We start from the raw sequence: 23,636 nt of genomic DNA on the forward strand, positions 1-23,636 counted from the left end.
AGAGAGAGAGAGAGAGAGAGAGAGAGAGAGAGAGAGAGAGAGAGAGAGAGAGAGAGAGAGAGAGAGAGAGAGAGAGAGAGAGAGACTTTTCAGCAAGAAACTGCTTTGAAGTCGAAGAAAATTCCAAATTCCAGGAGTTTCCTGTTAACGAGCCTGGTGTATAATGTGAACCAGGAGTGTGCGTCTGTGTCTGTGCGCAAGGAGAGGAGAGTCTCCCCTGTCAGTCTCTCTCTGCTGCAGAGGGGTAAACATCACTGCAGTCTTTGCCGTCTTTTATTTTCAGATACATTCACTATTTGGTCCACCTGTTTTGTTTAAGGATACACAATGCTTCAGCCTTCAGTGAGGTTTTGAATTTGGTTTCAAATTATGGAGATTTCACAACTGGGAGTTTTGTTACTTTTGAGCTTTTTAACTCACTTTTAAACAGCCAGTGAATCCATCTCGCCCCAGGCTGTTTCAGATGCAACACTGCTGCCTATGACTTTGCAAATGTATTGTTTGACCAGAGGAGGATTTGTGAGCTCCTAACCAGCTCCAGCTGATCTGCAAACCAAAAAAAATCAACCTGAGAATCAGCAAGGATGGAGGTGCATTGCTATAACTCACACTGGCCACTGCTGTTGTTTGCTGCTCTGTGGAGCCTCAGCTACCCGAGTTTGCTGACTGCCTGGCCAGGTATCGGTCGAAGCAAGCCCAAAGATCAGTCAGACCCTAATGTAAGGGACTGGGGAGACTATTCAGACCTCCCTCCAGGAATTGAGCAGGGACTAGGGCTGGACGAAGACAGAGAATATGGAAGCCACAAAGGAGGTGGAGAGACATCATCGAGCTTGGCTCCGGAGCTGGATTTCCTTGCTGACTTTGCAGGCGAGAGAAATGAACCAATTAGCTGATATATCTTTAGTATTTGTCTGTCTACCTACCTTCACATACCCCTCTTCTTCCAACCAGGTAAAAAGCGGTTGTGGGTGATAACAGCGCCCTCACACAATGACAATTACCTTCGTATGATGGAGAAACAGCTGGAGGACATGGAGCAGGTACTGTGTTTATAGAGCTTTATCAAACATAGCACCGGGAAATGCAATATTTACTCTTTAGAAAGAAGAGTGTTTTCCAAAGTTGTTTCATTTGATTTGAAAAAAATATAAATTACATTGGAACTTCACACTCTCTCTGTCTCACATAGAAAGGGCTGAACTGTCATCTGGCAGAAAGGGACACCTTCATCATCACCATCATCCAGAACGCCATGATGGAAGGTAGGATCCAGAAGACAACTTTCCAAGGAGATGCAACAGTAGAGAACCTCGACCCTGACACAGTTACTAAACTGCTGCACTACCTGGATCTCACCAGTCAGGTAACCAGTGTGCCATACAATACAGTTTGACTCATTACAGTCTCTATTTCCTTTTTGGTTTACTTTTTCTTGACATGTGCCTTTTATTCAACATGAAATCATTTCAGGATCAAGCATTCACCATGCTGGTTATGAAGAAAAACCTACTGGTCAGTGAGCGGTTCCCCTATCCAGTCCGTGTGGAAGCGATCTTGGAGCTCATTGATCAGTTCCCCATGAGGAAGCTGGAGAAGATGACCAGGAAAGGATCCAATTTGAGGTTTCATTATAACACTTTGTCCCTCACTGTAATAATGAAAAACTAAGGAGGTTTTTATAGGGTCATTCAGTTTGCTTTACATGTAAGTGGATGCAGTTTGACTATTTTTTTAGGTTCAATTACTGAATTTTCAAATAATAATGAAAAAGGAAAAAGAAGCAGAAATATCTGCTATAATCAATTATCCATGTTATGTGTTGCTATGAGTGTATTATTGGTAAAAAAAAAACTTTCTCCTCTCTCTTCGTCATTGTATTGGGGGAATTTTGCAAAAAAAACAGGCAGCATGGACCAGAGTTCCCTAAAAGTTTTCTAAATTTAAACTGCTGGGAAATTTGTGACTCTATTTTTATGTCTATCACTCACAAGCAGTTGAGTCAGTGATTTTCATCTCACAGTGTGTCGTATGTCAATATTTTTTTAGATGGGAGAAAACGATCCACTATTTCACAAGAAAAAAAAATGAGAGAGAGATTAGAGAAATAACAACTCTGTATGACCTCCGCACTGAATATCAGTTTGGATGACGTTACTGAGAAAACATCTACACAAATCCACTTTAGACAGAATTATATTTAATGCTCTTTTACCAGGTGTAAAACCACCAAAAAGGTTTTGGTGAAAAAGAAGAAAATGAGGAGGAAGATGGTGCTGAGCCCTCAGAGGCGAGGGAATGTGACTTCTATGGTGGCCACACAAAGAAAACCTCCCATAGACAAAAAAGCTGCCCTAAAGAGCAAGATCCAGGATATACTGAATGGACGGTCGAGGTTTGTCATCCGGAAGGAGCCAGCTGTGGGGTCAACAAGGGGAAAATATTCAACCAGTGGTGGTCGAACCTCATCTAATGGACAAGAAAAACAAAATACACACAATACTCTGTCTGTGTCCAGGAGCAATGAGGAAGTGAAGAAAGACAGGTGCTGTCTTTTCATATTTTTCTGAGAAATAGTGTGGATGTTTTTAATTATTTATTTCAAAAGCATACTTAGATTCTGTGTTCACATCTGGTATGTCATGCCTCTCCATGCCCTAACACCAGATGAGAATTTTCTGTAATGTATTGCAGGCATGACTCCCCTGTGGAAGAAGGAAAGAAAAGACATGGATCGAAAAACAGTGAGGATACGACAGAGAATGTAAAGGAAGACACACAGGAAAAACAGAGCTCTAAGAAAAAGGGGAAAGGGAAAAAAGGAAAGAAAGGGAAAGGAAGAGGGAAAAAGTCCAACAGAGAGGCAAGTGAGAAGGATAAAACAGCCCTAAAAGAGTTTATGGACAATTTAAAGGGGACAAGAAGGTTGATGGTAAGAACCTTCCCTTTCTTTTTTCGCATTCAGCAACATTTTAAATCCCTGCAAACACTGGATTTTTCAAGATATTAAAGTATTTAATGATGATGTTCTTATGATCCGTCTGTAGCTGATCTCGACACCCAGCAGAGAAGCAACACTGTACCTTCAGCAAAAAGAGGAGAGCGAGAAGCTACACTGCGACCTCGCTATGAGGAAGATCACTGTGGCAACCATTGTGGGCGAAGGCAGCGATACCACACTCACGTTACGACATCACCAGCTTGGTAGGAAGTGTTTGTTCATTTCATTCTGTATGTTTGAATATTTGCAAAAAAATTTGGTTAGGTTCTTTCTAGGGTTGATTCAATCGGAACATCTTGCACAGATATTTTGTTTTTACAGATGCAAATACTGTCAGAATACTCTGTGCATTTTTACTGAGGCGTGACCAAAGCAAATATGGTGCTTCCACGTGATGTACGACTGTTAGAAAAGTGAATTTATTCACCACTGCATTCGTAAAGGATCATGCTGGTGTCTTTGCACACCTGATCCTGCTACTGTATTAGATTTACAGCAAAGACATGTGCTGCAGCTGCTTTGTAAGTATGTTACCGACAATTGTTGTGCTGTGGGCACTTCTGACTTCAAAGACTTCAGAGTTAGCAGCTGGACAACAGCCTTTTTAATGGAGGAATTCAACTTGTCAGTTTCATGATGATGTCCATGTTTGCCTGCAGCTCTTTCATGGTTCAGCTCTTTCATGGTTTTCCCAGTTTTATTTTTTCACACATGCATATTAACACCAGACGCTGATGAAAAGCACTGTTTGATATTTGTTTCTTTTCCGACTCATATCCAAGTCTGAGTTTGGCACACACTGCTCAGGAGGAGCATCTCAATTAGAGCCATTCTTTTCACTGATTTGCTGAAAATAATCACTCTAATATTGACAGATTTGTGTTGTTGTGGTTATACTAGCTTGCATTAAACTGTAAGGTGCTCCTGTTGTATTATCTGCTCTCTCTTTATACACACACATGAATTCATGTATTACATATATGTGTGTGTTTCAGAGTCAGAGCCTCCACTCAGCGGCCTACCAGAGAACTTCTCAGATTCAGGTCTGATCTCCCTGTTGAGAGCAGAGCTGGGTCTGTCATCCCCTGACCTCTTTTCCATGACTGTCACAGACTACGACATCAAGCCCAATGTTTGTATTTGTTCTTTTATTTGGGTTTTGATACGTGTGCATGCCACATCCAGCAACAATCTTTCTCATGTTCACACCTAACATAAGTCTAGTTTACAGCTGCTTTGAGTGACGAGAACAACATTCACCTACTCACAAGGCAAGATTTTTCAAGAGAGCGTAGATGTCAAACAGGCAACATTTCTTTCAAACAAAATGTCAAAGAATCCAGCATTATTTGGTCTAACTAGCCTTTTGCTTTTTACCAAATACAAGCACATAATGAATTGATCCCCTATTATAATCCAGCTGTGCTGCAGTTGTGTTTTTAATAGTTTGTTGTTGTCTTGTGCTGTCAGAAATTGTTGCAGATGTTAGCTTATAAAGACCACATGCAATACTGGGAAAAAACACAAACACACTCAACTTTAACAGACTTATTTTGGTGTTTTTATGGTTTCCCTGCAGAGAGTGTTTGAAGCTCCTCCATCAAGCCCTGCACTGTTTGAGTACATTGACAACTTTCCCTCAAGGCGCGTAGAAAAAGAGAAAGAAAGGAAAAGTCCTCCCACCTGCTTTAAAGACAAGCAACAGCCTGAAGCCGAGAATTCACTACTCAGGTAAAGTACTACAAATCACTACTCACTGTTATCTATTTTCCTTGAGGCAAACGGTGTCTGGAGCCTCTTTAGAAGTATTAAAAAAAAAGTCTGTTCCCTAACACTCAAAATGTCCTGATGTTACATAACTATAACAGAATGAAATTACACATTATTCTTCCTTTTCTCCGCAATATGAAATCTGAATTAGACAGTTTGCCACAGTAAACGTTTGTGCCTTAAAGCCTTACAATAAAAAAGACAATTAAATTAAATTAAAAAAGAAAAGAAACTCCAAACTGCCCATAGGAATGCTTGAATGCTATTTTCAATGACTGAATGAAAGAGTGTGACTGATCAATTTAGCAGCCAAACTTAAATTAGCCTTTTTATTGGCATCTAGGTTCATGTCTAAGAGGAGACTGCTACTCGTCTCTGCTCCCTCTGAGGATGACTACTCTTTCCAGCAGCAGCTGACTGCTCTCAATGGACAGGAGTGTCACCTGGGTTAGTAACACATCACATTTACATCTACTGAACAATACACTGTCTGTCTGCTGAAGTTTTTGGTGCTATAAGGAAATGTTTTGAAAAGAGTCACGTTTCCCCTCTGACCTTACTTAGAACTGAATATAAAAAGGTCACAAATGTAAACTATTACAAACTAAACTCTACTACTACAAGTAGACCGATACCTGGACATGATTTAGACTCAATACCTGAACATTTTTACAACCCAAAATATCAAAGTATAGAAGAAATAGAAAGAAAAGCACTTCATTTGAATCTGCAAACTGTTTGTTGTTCCTTTCAAGCTCTTACTGTTAAAATGTCTTCCCCCAGGCATTCGCCACTTTGCCATGTTGAAGCTGATTGGGGTTGGAGACAAAGCCTCAGGGACTGTTGAGTTATTTCCCCTCAATGGTAAGTCACAGTCATGTGGGACAGTCCAGGTGTATGGGACAGTGATGGAAAGCAGCAACTAAAAACTAAAACACAGAAACGTTTTTAGAGGAAACACATCATGCTTTTTGCACTTTTCTGTTATTTTTATATTGTTATGATGTTAGATGGCTATGTTAAACATGTACAAGTGTCTAAAACCTGAGGTGATAGCATATAACATGTTTTTTAAGGCCAGTGTGCATCATGTGACAGATCCAGAAGTTGAGCTGTATTTCTCAGATTTTGTATGTCTTTTAATATCCCCTTCTTCTGTGTTTTGTCAAGTGCATTACTTAGTTTTCAATGTGTCATCTGTCCAGGTCGTAGTCAGAGTGAGGTTGAGCCGTTGTCCCGCGACATGGTCAACAATCTGAAAGAACAGCTGAAGATCAGTAAGGATTATTTCAGCATGCTGGTGGTGGGGAAGGACAGCGATGTCAAGGCATGGTTCCCGTCACCCATGTGGTCTTTGGATAACATCTACGACCTGGTGGATTCCATGGAGCTTCGCCTGCAGGAGGAGAAGCTGCAGAGGAGGCTGGGGATCTACTGCCCTGAGGACAGAGGAATAGGAGGGAATGAGGGGGGACATTATGGTGGCTATGATGACGATGGGGCAGAGGACGCATACTCGTATCACCGGTCAGAAGAATGATGAGAAAGGTGCAGGAAGAAGAAGAGCTATCTAAATTCTTAAGATGAGACACCCAAAACATGAACACTTGGATTACACATAAGCAAGCTATTAAACAGTGACCTCAAAAACGTTTTGATTGTTGGATTCCACATTAATAAGATGGATGTTCTATGTTTGAAGGGAAGGTGGAGCAGAAAATAGTGGAATGGTTTCATTCAAGAAAGTCTTGATGTCTCTCTGCATAAGTGCAGATTGCCAAGTTTCTGCTTTTTGGCAACACTTCTGTCCGATCTTTTTCAAACACATTCACTCTGTAAAGTACACAAATGGAAAGTTCCTGTTTTGAAATATTGTGATGTTGAAGTTGAAACTGTATTTAGACAAAACAAATGTTCTTTTCTTTAGCTCTGAGCTAAACATCTGGTCCTGGTCTTTTTAAGGAGCTGCAGTCTGCTGACACCTCAGGGTTAGTAAAACAAAGAGTTGTTGATGCTGGACTCTTTGCATGCCCAAGGAGAAGCTTTTTTAACAGCTCTTTAAACAGCGAGATTTAACGTCTCTGCAAAAGCTTTCAACTGTTGAAAAAACATGCTATGAATGCAGGCAAGCATGGCACCAGAATTTCCACTCCATCACCTTAATTCAACTGTCCTATTAGTTGCTACCAGTACATCAAATACCATACAGTACAAACAAACACACAAACATCATTTTGAATTTCATTTTAATTTCATGTTTCTTTCATTAAGAATACAATAACTTTTCGAAGATACTCACATGGATCTTGACCAATCCAAAATCTAGTAAAGAGTGACTATGAGATGACACCACTGGAAACCTCCTGAAGCAAAGCTTAATATAATCATCAAGATAGGGAGATATGCAGACTGAGTTCAGGGGAATCTGTGTCAAAAACAAGAACACCACACATAAATGTAGGTTATAATTTCTGCAAACGTAACAGCATCTTAATAAAGAGAGAGAATTCTGCGAACCTTTAAGAAGTGCATACAATCCAAAGTTTAGGGGATATTTTCTTAAATTTGATTTACTTGTGGAGCGATCTGTTTTGAATAAATTTTTGTCAATTGTAAATTGGTGCAACGTGTCCAAATGTGCCTGTATGATGAAAATGGGAAAATAATACAATAATCCCGTCAAGTGTTGATGCCAAAAATCAGTCTCAAGTTAAAGCGACAGACTGAAGACTGATGTGTGGAATGTGTTGGTAAGTAAGTGAAAGCATGACCTGGGTTAAAGTTTTGCAGCAGTATGTGAAAGAAGTGGGGCAGAGAAGGAATGTAGGGATATAGAGATGAAATATGACAAAACAAAAGGCTAAAATATATCAAAGAGAGAAAAAAAGCACATCCTGAAAAAAAACAACAACTTGCGATTTACATCCTTAAGTATGAGCAGCTCCACTGTGCTTGACTGCTACTGACACTCAAAGAGCTACACAGAAAGCTAAAGAAGGTGAAAGGTTAAATGTGAGTAAAGGCTTAACAAGAAGAAGAAGTTGGGCATTGGAGTGAAATAGAAAGTTGAACTGTCACTTGTTGTTGAGTTGGCATGTTTGCATGATGAACCATCAACAGACCCAAAAAAATGGCAGAGTGGCAGATTAGAGACTTCAGACTGAGTCATGTTATTAATGACACATTTAGACAAAGCTGAAGTCTGTCTTAATCATCCTGAAAACTAAAGAGTCACCAAAAACATTTATGTTTATATTCTTATCAACAAAACAGCAGTGACATGTTTTGTTATCGTATTTTCCTCTTTTTTTAAGCTTTACCGATAGCCTTTCAAGAGTAAAAGTCATCTGACCCTTGCTGTGAGTGATAAATATGTCTGAGGGTCTCACGTTGCTAAAATTAGTTATTTAAATTAATTTTTAAAAAAGGGGGAAATATCATGCTCATTGTAAGGTTTATATTTATGTTCTAGGACTCTACTTAAATATTTTTGCATGATTTACAGTGGTAAAAAAAATCCTTATTTATCTTATACTGACCCTTTACACAGCCCCTCAGTGCAGTCTCTGTTTGAAACAGGTCGTTTTAGCTCCTGTCTCTTTAAACGCCCCCCTCCCCATGAGCCCAATCCATCCTGATTGGCTAGCTTCCAGAGGCTACGTAAACAAAAAATAGTAGTATTTCTTTTTTTTTCTTGCACTTTATTCAAAATGGCAACTTCTCAAATACATCTGTACATGCTCATTCAAAATCAGATATGAAACATGCTAGTGGACAATGTGAACAAGACATGGAAAAACCTTAGCACAAAGGCTATGGAACGGACATCCATTTGTGGGCTCACACGACCAATCTGACGTCAGTTTGATGGGGAAGTAGAGATAACTTTGCAAATGAAGCATTCAGAGCCGGCAGAAGCCTGGACTTTTGACTTTAAGGCAGCATTTTTGCATTTGGTACTTTGACCATGTTTAAGATTGACATCCGGCACTGTAACAGTATTTAAACAGAAATTCACAAAAAAAAACATGTTATGTCCCCTTTAACATTAATTTAAGATTTTATTTGCAACTATTTTTTGCATTTGGTTGATTAATTTGATTTGCAGGATCACCTTTTTTTGAGTTATGAATTGATCAGATAACAAATGGCCACAGATGAAGCTTAGCTGCAATTGTTTTTTGTCCACTTTTTCTTCTTTCTTTAAAAAAAAAAAAAATTATTCATATCAGGGACCATGTACATAATATATTAATATCAAAAAAGAGAAAATATGCTTTCTACCAGATTTAGCTACCAGGTAATTTCCATCTTCAGTCCCTGGGCAGGTATAAAGGAAACAATAAAACACAGAGTAAAACCCACTTCTTATACAGCAAAGAAACCATTTTACATTTTTCTATAAACAAGCTCTGAAAGAGTACAAAATCAGAATGCCTGTGACCATCATTGAGAAGAATTATGTACAGTACAACTCACCCTGATTTACTTTCCCTCCTAACTTTACACAACTTGTTTTTATGACATAAAGATAATGCTAGCAGCAATGACATCCACTAGGGGGACTGTTCAGCTATCTTAGGTTTACTAAGGTACAATAAGGTGAGCTTGTACATCCCTGATAAATTAATTATTGAGAGATTTTCAACACTGACCTTAAGTCATTTACAATGTATGGTTCATGTAATGAGCTCTGATTGCCTTTAATTCTTTGTAATTCTTCTCATTTTTAAATTCTATACTTAAAAAAATTGTTTCTCATGCAGATAATTATTGTAATGTCCAATACTGTCTCATGGGTGTTTTTGTCTTATGATATCTTTGCTTACCAAATCACTTTATCAGTATTAAAGTGTTGAATATGGTTGCTAAGAAACCATTATATTTTCTTTCTTCTTTTTTTTTTTTTTTTTTGTTGACCAGGCATGGAGGGCGTGACCATTAGTTGTTGAGCACAGAGGGGAAACTGCAGGGAGTTTGCCAGGGATAGGCAAATCCATGAGATGGAAACACAGAGATAAGAGAGGCTGTGCAGACTCACACTCACACAAAGCACACATACTACTAAGAGAGGAAGTAGTCAGTTGTGGACAAGGCCTATGTCACCAACAGAGCTAGAGTATACACCCCCCCCCCCCCCCCCCCCCCCCCCCACGTACCAACACGCAGCCTCACACACTCAATGCTTTGTCACACTCTTTGTCATTCACTATCTCTGCACCTTTCTCTCTTCGACAGTTACAGAGACTCACACAGATAAACTGAGCAAACCGACTGTCCACGACCTTATCCACCAACCATTCGGACATACAGAGGCAGCTTGTTGTCCTCAACATGGTGAGTACATTTTATCTCTATATTGAAACTATTGACATAATCACCTTCTAGATAAGAAAACTATAGTGCCAGGTATTCTGGGGTCTGTGAACGAAAGCTGCTATTGGAAATCTATGTTAGGATCATTTTTAACACTTATTATACGTTGATATATGGGACTATTTATGTGTAACAATACCTACATGTCATCATCCATTCTTGTACACATGATTCTGACATTGCTGTGTCTTTGGGCAAGTTACTGCATGTGTGATTAGAGAGGAAATATATTTTGGTTTTACTCTTGCAATCGACACCTCACGTAGAAACTCACTTTGGTGATTTGTATTTATAGCATTTAGGACCCTGTGAGATTATATTGATAAGTCGGTGCTTGATACTCAAGACATTTTTGGCCACATTTTCCCATGTATAATGTATAAACAGGAGAAGTCACCATTAGGTTTGGTTTTGTGTCAACTATATTGTGCAAGACAACTTTGGTGTCCGCTTTTCATCACACTGGAAATAGAAATTGTGGTTCCTCTTTGCTTTGACCAGATGATCCCACTCTCTTCTCTTTCATTTCTCAGCAGGTCATTGGACTTTGAAATCTAATTGCCCATACAACTGCATTTTTATTTGTATTTACATTAGCAGGGACACTAGCATAACATTTAAGCGGCTGCAGTCTACATTACCAACATATTAATAGAGTGGTTGTCACTTGTTCCCCTCAGTTTCAACACGCTCTTTTTTCATAAGTGTCCACTAAAACAACTCAATCCATAATCACCCAGAATATACAATCAGTTGCCAGTTTATTAGGTGTGTTGTGTTAAAACTAAGGCATTATAATTTAACAGCTCTGCAGTAAATCCTGCCTTTATGAAGGCTATAATGTGTTTGTTGAAACTACTTTCCTTCATCATCATTTTGAGGATGTAGTGTGTGGGGCTGTTGAGTTGTATTACATTATTCGTAGAGTTATTTCCAGGATTTGACAACATTTTTAGGTTTTCACAAAATTGCAACTGCACACATATTTAGAGAAGCAGTAATTGCGAACGTCTGGTGCAGAACAGCTTGAGTAATCTTTAGTTTACTGTGGTTGAGAAACAGAAGTGAGATGAGGGAACTTTCCTCTGTTTCTCTTCTGAATGTATATTAAGCTGCATATCAGGCCTACTGTTAACGCCGTTACAGTTTGCCACCTCTGCATGATGTTACTGGCACCATGAAAGTGATACTCCACCCAAAATCTTCTGGGCACCAAATACATAACTTCCGTTAGCTAGAAAGGCAGTTTCAGTTGTTACAAAAATAAACAGTATTTTCCTTCACAACAAAGAATACAGATGCGACTAGCTTGACTGCTAGCACGTTTAGCAAATGTGTGATGGTTACAATGGATACGGATTTTTTTTTTATTATAGAGGAATAAAACATTTATAAAACAATTCCTGCAACATTATCCACCTCTCTGTCCATTCATAATCCCAGTATTCCTTATATTTTTGCTAAATGTGTGTAAATAAACATCTGGGTCACACTAATGCCCATATAAAGCTCCAAAGCTCTAAACTGTAGCAGCCAAATTGGATTAAGGACACATTTTACATATTGTCAGTATAGTTTATCTGGAGGTTTGTTACTAATGTTATCCACATACAGTAATTGCTTTTTGAAGTCATATAAGCATCCCTTCTAAAACATATGATAATAAACTAGTAATTGTCCTGCTGTAAATACAGTTTTAAAGAAACTACCACTGAGTGCAATATACACTAGATCTGATGTTCACTGTGGTTTATCTTTAGCTGTTCCCTCCGTTGTTCGTTTTTTCCTAACTTTACTGCTGTAGGAATAGCAGCGGCTATGTGTCCTCATACTCTTATCTCCACTTCCTGGTATGGTGTCTCTGACTCCAGTCAAACCAGCCTCATTAAAACGGGTGTGGCTGCTCCATTATGACACTTTGTGTCAGCTGCTGCGCTGCTTGTGTGTTACACGTGATGTTACATAATACACGAATTTGGTTCCAGATCTCATATTTACATCACCCAAAGAAACGTAATATTTGCCATATTAAAAAATTACTTCTCACTGTGAGCAAGAATACCTGAACAGAACCGTTGCTATTGGTTGCAAATACAGCTTTGAAAAGTCTCCAGATATTAAGTGAAAATATTTGCCATGTTTACAAGAGTATTATGAGGAGCTGGTTTATGTTTTATGACATAATTCTATTTTCTATTACTTCCTTTTTGTCAATATATGCAGTTCAAAACCAACAAGATAAAACTGATTAATTATTTACTTGATTATTTGAACTAGACACCAGCCGTGGGTGGTTTAGACATTTGTAATGGTACAGATGAGTTGTGTTATGTTGGTGACACACACACACACACACACACACATTCACACATCGATAGCTACCATGCAAGTTGCAAGCCTCGGCATTTGGAGCACTATGGGGTTTAGACATGACTGAACCATCAGCCTTTGCGATTAATGGTAAACCTATTCTACCTTCTGAGCCGCGGCCAGGCAGAGCAGAGGGAGAGAGGGGGAAGTCCTGGTAAATTTGAAAGACAATGATATGATTATTCGCACAGAGCCTATATGCATATTTTATTTTGTTTTTTGTATATGATTGATTTGTGAGTGGCCTCTGGAAAAGTTTTGAAACACATTGCCAGTGAAATGTGCAAAAACCTTTCAGTTTAATGAAAGGTGCATCTTGTTTTCCCTTATTTCTTTTATGCTACATCCAGCAGTGTGTTTCTATTATGCTTCCTGCTGAAGTTATGTTATTCTGCCATGTAAATAATATCCTAATTTTACTATTAAGTATTATTATTAACTCTACTTCTGGTCCTCTTCCACTCTGTCAAGGATAACAAGGCCGATGTGAGGTCCATCATGGCTCGCTTCCAAACGAGTGGGGCGAGCACTGATGACAGTTCCTCCACACCGCCCATACGAGCCAAACCACAACTGCACCCTACCCTCTCCTCCGGCCCACCTATACAACCAAAGAAACCTGTCTTGGAGAGCCTCTCTGGCAGTGCGATAAATACACCTCCTAAACCCTCTTTCCTAAAAAACACACCATCCAGTAAAAGTGACACAGATGCAGTTGAACCAAACAGAGCAAAAGCCCTGGCTAGCAGATTTGGAAACAGCCAGGATGACACCAACACCAACAACAAACCTTTCATTAATAAACTGCACACACCTTTGAAGCCACCTTTTTCACATGGTGTTGAAGCTAAAGACCCTGTACATAAGCCTCCATTTCACAAGCCCCCCCTTAGCTCCACCATGTCCGACGCCAAACCTGCCTTTCCTAAACCATCTCCAGCAATCGGCACCAAGCCCAGCTGGGTGAAGCAAGACAATAGTGGGGGTGCACCATCCAACACTAGCTTCACACCACCCAAAGTACCACCTTTACAACAAAAACTGAGCAGTGGCCTCGGAAAGCTACGGCAGCAAAATGAAGAAATTGGAGCAGCTAACATGGACACTGCGAACAAAACTTCACCTCCAACAAGTTACAATTTTAAGCCCCCTCCAGCCCTCAGGACTGCTCAGAATATCTTCAACAAGGAGGACAAGACAGAGCAGTCAGATAGTGGCATGAAAGCAGATGGAGGCTACAAACCGCCTGTCACTGCTAGTAAGTCCATCCCTCCGAAACCTCCTGCCAGTAAAAAGCCTAGCATTAAGAAACCTGCATCTCAGGCTGGCAGCATTAATGGTGACACCACTTCAGGCCCCAAGTCTAATCCTCTCCCCAACAGTTTAGCATTGGGCCCTGCTCCTGCTAAACCTAACCGACCTCCCAAAGTCAACCTGGAAAGTTTCAGAAGAGGTGCTAAGGCCTCTGATGATGGTAAGTTGTCCTGGCACTAATAGCTTTGTTTGTTTAGTAGTGACACAATAGAACAAATATGAACAAAAGTATTGCTTGTATTATTGTTTTGTATTGAGATGTAACAACCAATCCAAGGAATGAGTGGAAATTAGTATTTATATAAATAACATCAATTTTCAATATGGTGAAATACATTGCAAAAATGTATGTATATTTGAGTGTAATCACAGGCATGACCAAAATAATAACAGTTAACGCTTGTGTGTTGACTCACATAGTGGTTTGAGTGTCTCAGAAATGTGTGACCACTCTGTCAGAGTGCTAATTAAACTTCAGCAAGCATTCTCACTTTTATCTTTGCAGGCTGTAGAGGGCTACAGGAAAGCTACAGTATGTTACAGTGGCCCTTTACTCATTAACCCAGTTACACATACAGTATCTTCCAAAAATCACAAAGTCTTTGGGCGGATCCTGTATCGGTATTGCCGGATCAATTCTGGTGAACAGTCCAAAGAATAAAGCCAGGGCTTCACAGTTGGTATAAACAGAAACAGATTAGAGACACTAAATACTCTGAGGCTTTGATTTATGTCTATGTAATTTGTGGTTACAAAAAAAGTGTGACCAAAAGTGACCAAAGCGCTTTAGCTACCATAAAGCTTTAAGGACGTGTTCTCAGTGGTCTTCCTGGACATTTGGGGGTTTTAATTGCCTCAGGAAGAGGTTCCATAGTTACAAACAAATTACACTTTTTGTGTTTCAGGTTTTTACTTATTTATTATGATCAATATGCCTAAAATTGATTGTCTTAGTTTTTTTCACCACAGTCATTTTCCTTGCATTGTGTGAGTCTTTGAAGCAGCATTTAGAGCTTTGTGTAGGAAGATAAAAGATTTACAGAGAATGCAGTTGTTAAGCAAATGTCATGCAATCTTGTAGTTGCAGATGAAAATGTCCTATGGTTACACTGGGGACAATTTAGACACATGACGCCAGTTTTTCTAACATCCTGGCCATGGCCCTGGTTACTGAGAAGTGAATATGTCATTTGTCCTTAAGTTACTCCTGCAAAAGAGATCTTGACCTCACTGACACATCTGAATGAGTAAAGCTCAATTAACAAACTGAACACCATCACTTTCGGATAATGAATGCAAACAAAACAATATATATATATATATATATCATATCATATATCATATATATATATCAGTATAAATCTGCTTCCTATTCAAGTTAAAACCATTACGAAGACATTATGACCCACTTTAAGCATGGTAAACATCTGGAGAGCACAGGGTGAGGCAGAGAAGAAGAGTTACAGGAGGGAAATTTCTGGCACCCAGAAGGCACACACATGTAGCCTTGCAGTTGGGAAGACCATATCTGACTGCATTTAACACATGTTTTTGGAAAGCATTCATTTAGTGTATATCTTTGGTTCCTTGAATCAAACATTGCAAAATGTGTCAGCTTAATTTCTCTCTAAAACAACAAGCAATAATGTTTTATGTGGAGTAATCAACACTCTAAACCAAGCAAGGCCCTTTTCTGGCAAGTTGATTAAATGATGCAGAGTGGTTAGCACGTCTTGTGACAGTTTGAAAGAAAGACGAGGTTCCTCTTATTTGGTTGGCTCAATTGCATTTCCTTTCTGTCACTTTAAAAATACGTACTTCAGACACTCTTCAGAAGTGTGAAAAAGACATTTCACAAGTGAGGTTTCAGTAGTAAAGTTCAGGCTCTAGTTTTGATTTCACTTTGGTTTGTTCGAGTGCTCCAGTTTGTGCATAATAGCATTAAAAGCAAATCATTCTTACATATCTTTAGTTTATGAATTTGCATTTTATGCATTTTGTAAAAAATTACACAGTAACACAGACGCTTGGGTACCATCGTTCATAGCTTCAAATAAGAGACCAAAGTTGTTAGTTCCTCTATTTGTCTGGCCAAGTTCCCTGTCCAGTTTCTTTCTTCTCGCCCCCCTCCCCCTCCCCCTCCGCTCTGACAGCAGAGTTTGTTTCACCACATAGGGAAGTACAAGTTCCGACAAACAGGGAGAGTTTCGAGTGAGAGCGCTCTGACACCTGATATGTATTTTGGCGCAGTCAGAGGTGAAGGATGAAGCTGAAAAATAGGAGAAAACAAAAACAAAAATAGCTGAGCAATTTTGATATTGTCTGCTCCACATGATTATTTGGTGGATGCTATGTGCTTTCCCTTTCTTACCTATTTTCATGTGTTATGCTGTCCTTTCTTTTGAACTAGAAACTTAGTTAACATGAGCACACGTGACGTTTTAAGGCTTGATGTCATATGTAATGCTTGCTGTATTGATCTTGTTTTTAGGTCCATCATTTGTGATTGGCCTTTTACTAAAATATCAACTTTATTGGTATTGTTCTGTCTTTGAACTTGGTGGCTATAGGTGTGCTCCGGAGTAGTGGCTGAATAAGTACATTTACCCAAATACTGTATTGTACTAGTTTAGTACAATTGTTATATACTTGTACTTGAGCATTTCCATTTTGTGCCACTTTATACTTACATTTATTAACTATCCACTTTTTACTCCACTACATTTATCTGTCACTTAATTCACAGATTAGGATTATAATTACATTTATGAAATATGAAGTATTATAAATTAAGTATATGAATTAGTTCAAATCTGTTCCCACATGCTCAAAAAAACCACTTAAAAGCTGCTTACGCGTTAATGCATCGATGTCTGTTTTTCCCAAAAAATAAAGTCAGGAAAAAAAGGCTGCACTCAACAACAACAAATCGGAATAATCACATAGTTGTTGATCTTTTAGCCTATGCATATATAAAAATAAAAAGGGAGAGAGAGATTTAAATTAAATTAATTTTATTATCTATACATTTTGTACATACAGTCTGTGAGACAGTCATTGACAGTACTGGTAAAGATACTTTAACTTCTCTATTTTATCACTGTGTGTTTTTGTTACAGGTTCTGGCACCTTTAAGAAACCCGTCATCCCGACTCCTTCAGCCTTTCACCCCAGTAACCATAGCAACCATGTGACCCCACCTCCACCTCCTCAGAATGCACTCCCCAGTCTGCCCCCACGACCACCTGGAACCATGTAAATGTCACATTCATGCCCACACATGCAAATTTACTAAGTTATATATATGCTGTGTATTCTCTCGACAAAAGTTACACCAATTAACACAGAGTAAATCCTGACTGTGCTTTCCAGGATCCAGGCAGATGAGTGCTATGATGATGTTGATGAACTGAAAAGCGCTCCTCCACCTCTACCACCGTCCGCAGGTTCAGTAACAGTTACTTTTTGATCACATGTAAATGTGTCATCGTTAACATTTATGGTTTTAAGCACCACAGGAAGACAAAAATGTACTGTGTGTTGCTGAACCTTGTACCTCTTTTTACATACTAACAGACACACGCACAAGGAATTATTTTAGTCATGTCCTGGCTTTGTGCACGCTACTTTTCTGTCACCAAATTAGAAGTTTAACTTTGGGCTACTTTCGGTTTTGTGTGGTTTCTGTTAATGCCTGTCTAGCCTGTCTTTTTTTAAAACTTAATATTCATTCCTTGTTTCTCTTTAGGTCACCCGAGTCAGAGAGCAAAGGTGAGATGTGCTGAATTAATTGAATCTACATAAAGTACAGATATGTGCAGATGCAGACATATACACACATAATCAGATCAGTACATGGATGTGTGTTCATAATGATGAATTACTTAGAAACCCAGTGGTGGACTATGGTAAACATTAAGATGCACCATAGTCAGTATAAATAATTAGGAATAAATGAATACACTAAATGAGAAAATTTAGATTACTTTATGGTAATGCAGCATTTAAAACCAGGGAGCACCTATGCCATATCCCAACATTATGATATGTAGTCTTATATCACAATATCAATATAATATCAATATATTGCCCAGCCCATTTGCTTTATATTTGCTAATATAAAGCAAATGGTGTAATGTATATATTGAGCTGACACAAGAACACAGTAAGATGTGTTAATCAGAGTAGAAAAAAGCTTTGTGCCCTTGCAGGAAAACAGTATCAGAGCAGTAGAAATTACTGAGAAAAAGGACCTGCAATGTTTGCAGCTTGACGGACATTAATAGAGTATGTTTGCCCCTACGAACAGGAAGAATGAGAACTGAACAAAGTATATATACAACCCTTCTATACAAGTGAATTACACATGATGTAAGACAGACACTGAGTTAATTGCAGTTCATACTGATGTTTTTATTGATGTTTTCTCTGCCCAGGAAGAGAATGATGATGATGATGATGGAGAGATGTACGAGGATCTCGATGAACGATGGTGAGAGAACGTTCCACATTAAACATTAGCTTGTTTTTCCTCACAGCTCTCTGATTCTGTCCTGTATTTAAAACCAGTATCAATTCTGAATTATTGATCTGCATCTGGATGGACGAGTAGAGTGTTTATTTTAAGAGTTTGAAGGGAGGTTTTGTTTGACTTTAGTCTATTCAGGTCGAAAACTGACAAAGCCTGGCACAAATAACACTGTCTCTACAATTTACTCTTCACTGATTTTAACATTGTCAGCATGTGTTTAACAATTTCTCTGTGCACAGAGCTCCTGCACAACAATATTGGTTTTAAACCCAGTTAAGCAGTGTACCCATTTACATGTTCGAACACTACTCTTTGGTGGTTGTTTTGCACATTACAAGAAGTCATTCACTCTCACTCTCATTTAATTTTCTGATTAAAATTGAAAAGCAGACACATTTGTTTTAAAAGCTTCATCTGTTCAGGGAGTTAATGTGGTCACCCCTAAGTCAGCCACATCTCTACAAGGGCATCTGTCAGTCTCTTTCGCCTTATCATTTCCTGTCTATTGCCACCTCTCTTATGCTCTCTCGCTCTCTCTCTCTCTCTCTCTCTCTCTCTCTCTCTCTCTCAAGGGAAGCGGCTGAACAAAAGCAAGACAAGAGGAAAGAGAAAGAGGATAAGGAGGAGAAAAAACGCCTGGAGGCTGAGAAGAAGGGGCAGAAGGAGCGAGAGAAGAAGGAACAAGAGGCCAGAAAGAAATTCAAAGTGAGTAGACAAGACTGGAAATGGCAGCTAAATCTCAACCGATTCCTTTAAAAACAATTATATATTTTATAAAATGTTCATATTTTCAGAGACCTTTATATACAATACTCCACTGCAAAAATAAATGTAATGATCTATTAAATTTTCTTCCTTTGTGTGTGTCTGCGTTTGTGTTTGTGCATGGCTGCCTGTATATTAGTTGGTAGGCCCTCTGGAGGCCATCCACCAAGGGAAGGCTTGTGTGGACTGCCGAGGCAGTAAAACAGACCTCGCTCTGAAGCAGGGAGACAGCCTCGATATCATCCGTGTCCAAGGCAACCCAGAAGGGAAATGGTTGGGACGGACGCAGGATGGATCCAGTAAGTTTACATATTCCTTCCTCATTATATTTGCCTTGGTTTGTCATGTGTCACCTGTTTTCTTTTTTGTCTGCTGTGACACCCTCCCTGTCACACCTGGAATCACAGGACAACATTGTCTTATGTATCTTTCTATAGTCACATTTTTCCTCGTTATTTTCCTTTATTTATTCTTTATTGTCTTTATTTTGAAGTGAATATTTCATTTAGCTCTTTCTGTTTTTAACAGTTGGTTATGTGAAGACCACTTCAGTGGAAATCGACTTTAACACTTTGAAGAATCGTCAAAGTCAGCAGCCGTCGTACGACCCTGAGGTCTACGATGACATTGATGTGGCCTCTCTTGATAATAGGTACCAGCAATAAATTCCTCCTCTATATCATTTAGTTGCAATGAAAAGTTGCACTTTTATAAGAATGGGGGGGGGGGGGAAGTTAAATGGGATGAGCCATTACAATAGTTCCCAAAGTGTTTTTTTCCCCTCATAAATAAACTCAGATTGCTCAAGATAGAAACACATGTTGACGTTGGTTGTAAAAATGTCACTTTTGTGTCATTTTGGTATTTTAATTGGCACTACATATTATCGCAGATGTGGGCCTCTGCTAGGCCAGTTGAAGCCAGGAAATAAGAATTGTTGTATGTTCAGCGTCTTCAGAAATGTTTTTTTGTTAATGTGGTGTGCTGTTTTGTTCCAGGTTTGACCCAAAATCTTAAATTAAACTAATTAAAATTGCAGATTTTGCTCAATAAATTCTGGACCAGCTGAAATCATAGCTCACTTAATGCATCTTTACACTGTTAGTTACAAAATTACAATAGAAAAGTTGACTAAATGAACCCGTGTTTAATGTTTCTCTTACAAACTGTTCTCTCCCTACAGTGGGATCAAAGCACCAGGAGGTATGCTTTAAATCTATATAAATATTATTAGTTATTGGCAGAGATAAAACATGTCAATAATTGCATTATGTTTTTTGTTGTTGTCCTGTAGTGATTCTACCACCACTACCGGGGGATGGAGGAGAGATATACGATGATATTCTCGATCCAAACCTGGATGTCAGGTGGGAACTGATGGATAAATAGCTTATTTGGGTAGATAAAGAATGAGTGTTACATTAGATTTTACATACAAAACCACTGAATATTAATGCTAAATGGAGAAGAGGAAAGATTATGACGTGAAACAGTGAAGGAAATGCAGGTTTTTTCATCCTTGGTTGGATCTCTTTAGTCCCCTGGATTCCAGGTCTTCTACTACAAAGCCACGTGGCTTCCTGTGGATGTTTGAGCGGAACAGACGTCCTACCATCACTAATGAGTAAAATACACTCAGTAGTAAGACTGATCACAAATCTACTGTCCACTGTTGTTAATCCCATAACCGTTCCTCTCGGATGAAGACGCCTTTTGAATGTTGATTTTATCGCCAGATCAGCCTCAGATCATCTATTTCACCTCTCTCTGAATAACACTGAAGAATCCTGATTTGCAGATTGATTATTGCATGACCGGTCCACGAAACTGGAATCTAACAGTGATGTTTCTGTAATTGTAATCAGTGCAGCTGATTACGCGTGATTTTACTAATCTCCACCAGTCATTTGCATTTCTATAGCTGATGTATGATTGTCGACTCAATCAGAAAATCAACGTCTCATCTTTTAACACCAGAAAAAGAATGTTTTAACATGTATACTAATTAAAATATATTGTAATTTGTGAATATGATTGTATATTTGGGCTGCTTTGAATCATGTATTTGAATCAAACTACTCTAAATTGATGATATTCTAATGATATAAATTATTTAACATCTAAATTATTTTCCTTTTGTTGTGTCAGAGTGCCTCCACCCAGCCAGTTTACCGCAGATGGAAAATCAGGTATCACTTAAATTATCATGAAAAAAGGGCATTTGTTCCTCAATATATGTCCATCCTTGACTTTTCTCATCTCCAGAGTACCCTAAATTAATGGATATGTTTTTGGTGTACTAACTAAAAAGATTAAATGAGACCTCCTTAACATTTATTATTTTATATCTATCATTATCTCTATTTAAATTATTGTAGATTTAAGCAAAATCATGTATGACTTCAAAGTAGGGCTGGGCGTATATTGTTACATCAGCCTTTTTTTTGTTTTTTCACCTCCTCTCTTTATACTTTACAGATGACAATCTACTTCTTGCTACATGTAGTCTGATTAAAATGTGTCCCCCCCCCTAAAAGAATACTAATATCAGGTGTCTAAAAGTTAAAGATTTGACCTCATTGACTTGTTCCTTGTGTTATTACAGATCAGCCACCAATCGATGAGGATATTTACGATGATGTTGACTCTCAAAATTTGCCTCCACTTCCTCCCATCAACAGGTACAATTACAAGAGTCTTAAAAGAAATTATAATAATCCTAGAGTCCATCTATTTATATTCAAGATTTCAATTGTCTCAATTGTCAAATTATTTTTGGGGGAGTTAAACTAAATCATAAGTAATCAAGGATCATTGTTGTTTTCGGTTCTCTCCTCTCATTTTATGTTTTATTCTTCTGTCCAGCCTTCCAACCCTGAAAGGCAAAAGAAAGACTGACGAGAAAGAGGACTCAAAGAAGCAGAAAAAGTTTGAGAAAGAGGAGAAGGACTTCCGGAAAAAATTTAAAGTTTGTCTCTCTTATATTTCTTTTAACATATCAAATCATTTTCACTTTAATTTATTTAAACTCAAACCACTAAAATTGACATTTCAAACCAGTTGTTCCACCAACAATGTTTTTGGGGATCACAAACTTAACAACTGATGATATAAGTTTCAATCTCTTTCAGTATGATGGGGAAATACAGGTCCTGTACCAGGTGAGCATCATCCCCACACTCACTAATAAGAAGTGGAGCGGGAAAGAGCTGCCAATCAAAGCAGGAGAGAAACTCGATGTCATGGTTAAAGCCGTGGATAACAAACTCATCTGTCGGAACGACGAGGGCAAATGTGAGTGTCTGCTGTTATTTTATGTGTTTAATACCATAAACATAACTTAGAAATACATATATTCAAGAGTCCCATAATACTGAACATGTATTTAAAATCTGTCTTTTACAGTTGGTTACGTTTCGACCAGCCACATTTTCATGGAGTAAGTCCCACAATTAAACATTTACACATTAATACACAGACATGGAAATTTAAAAAATATGCTGATTATTTTGCGTTTGTTTACAGCGATGGTGATATCTATGATGATATTGGAGACGGTATGATTTTAAGTTAATCTTAAATTTCGCAGACAGTGGACACAAGTCACCATTCATTATTTAAGTAATCTTTCTAATTGATATTATATCTTCTTTTCAGATTGCATCTATGACAATGATTGAAAAAACATCTTGCTGCAGGTCTATGGTCTTACATCGATATTGTTCATGTTATTTATTACGTTTATTGATGGCATATATTATGTTTGCTTTAAGTCAGCCTGATAATCAGATTAAATTTCACTTCATTATTTATTAATGAATATTTGAATTGCTGAAAAGAATTGGACATCTGTGCAGCTATTGAATAATCTGGGACCAGGCTAGCTTTAAGTCCTTTGAACAATGTGATCCTTTAAAATTTTGTTTCTTCAAAAAACTAGAGGTGCACTGATACCGATATTGATGTCAGATATCTGATATTGATTCTAATAGCTCAATCAGATATCAGCGATAAAGGGTTGATCTGGTACCGTATACCATTATTTTAATTAATATCAATTCAGTCAATTTATATCTATGTATATATTTGTTACATTTTGTTTTAAAAAGTTAGGAAAGCAATGTTTAAGTTTGTTATGTGTGATTTTGCCTTACAGGCATACATCTTATTAATTAAACACTGGTATCGGTAACAGCCTATAACCAAAGCCCAGTTATTGGTATTGAAAAAGTTGCATCAGTGCATCCCTAAAAAATTTTTAAAACCAACAAAACGAAACATTTTAAAATGGTTATGGTATTTGCAATATCTCAGCAAAGCAGGAAACATTTGTTGGATCAACAGTATTTGCATGTTTCTGTTTGAATGTTCTCTTTTGTTTTCTTTTTAAATCTTCATAGCACTGTATCTACATGTATGCCTATACTGTCTACATTTTTATAAGAACAGCAACAATTTTAAATGAGAATTGTAAACACTGCTTACTCTGTTATTAAATGCTTAACATGA

General features: G+C 38.2%; 2 protein-coding genes across 3 annotated transcripts; both read left to right on the top strand.

Moving 5' to 3' along the window:
• Positions 1 to 517: 517 nt before the first annotated feature.
• Positions 518 to 6,311, top strand: ccdc80l2 (coiled-coil domain containing 80 like 2). The gene is made up of 12 exons (XM_062435108.1): positions 518 to 870; positions 955 to 1,043; positions 1,193 to 1,366; positions 1,474 to 1,625; positions 2,219 to 2,545; positions 2,695 to 2,932; positions 3,048 to 3,204; positions 3,997 to 4,133; positions 4,581 to 4,732; positions 5,115 to 5,218; positions 5,555 to 5,635; positions 5,977 to 6,311. The coding sequence occupies exons 1-12, from the start codon at positions 585 to 587 to the stop codon at positions 6,309 to 6,311; spliced, it is 2,232 nt and encodes a 743-aa protein (XP_062291092.1). The 5' UTR covers positions 518 to 584.
• Positions 6,312 to 9,935: 3,624 nt separating this feature from the next.
• Positions 9,936 to 23,636, top strand: fyb1b (FYN binding protein 1 b). 2 transcript variants are annotated; one of them, XM_062435043.1, is made up of 19 exons: positions 9,936 to 10,108; positions 12,989 to 13,991; positions 16,951 to 17,086; positions 17,204 to 17,277; positions 17,580 to 17,602; positions 18,268 to 18,323; positions 18,935 to 19,067; positions 19,267 to 19,426; positions 19,656 to 19,779; positions 20,311 to 20,330; positions 20,422 to 20,494; positions 20,665 to 20,751; positions 21,276 to 21,316; positions 21,733 to 21,808; positions 21,993 to 22,095; positions 22,259 to 22,421; positions 22,533 to 22,566; positions 22,653 to 22,684; positions 22,785 to 23,636. In XM_062435043.1, exons 1-19 carry the CDS (start codon positions 10,106 to 10,108, stop codon positions 22,805 to 22,807), a joined length of 2,364 nt encoding a protein of 787 aa, XP_062291027.1. In that variant the 5' UTR covers positions 9,936 to 10,105; the 3' UTR covers positions 22,808 to 23,636. The 2 variants fall into 2 exon arrangements, with proteins under 2 accessions (XP_062291027.1, XP_062291028.1); XM_062435044.1 differs by lacking the exon at positions 20,665 to 20,751.

The sequence above is a fragment of the Scomber scombrus genome, chromosome 15 (assembly GCF_963691925.1).
Source record: "Scomber scombrus chromosome 15, fScoSco1.1, whole genome shotgun sequence".
In the NCBI taxonomy this organism is placed as follows: Eukaryota; Metazoa; Chordata; class Actinopteri; order Scombriformes; family Scombridae; genus Scomber; species Scomber scombrus.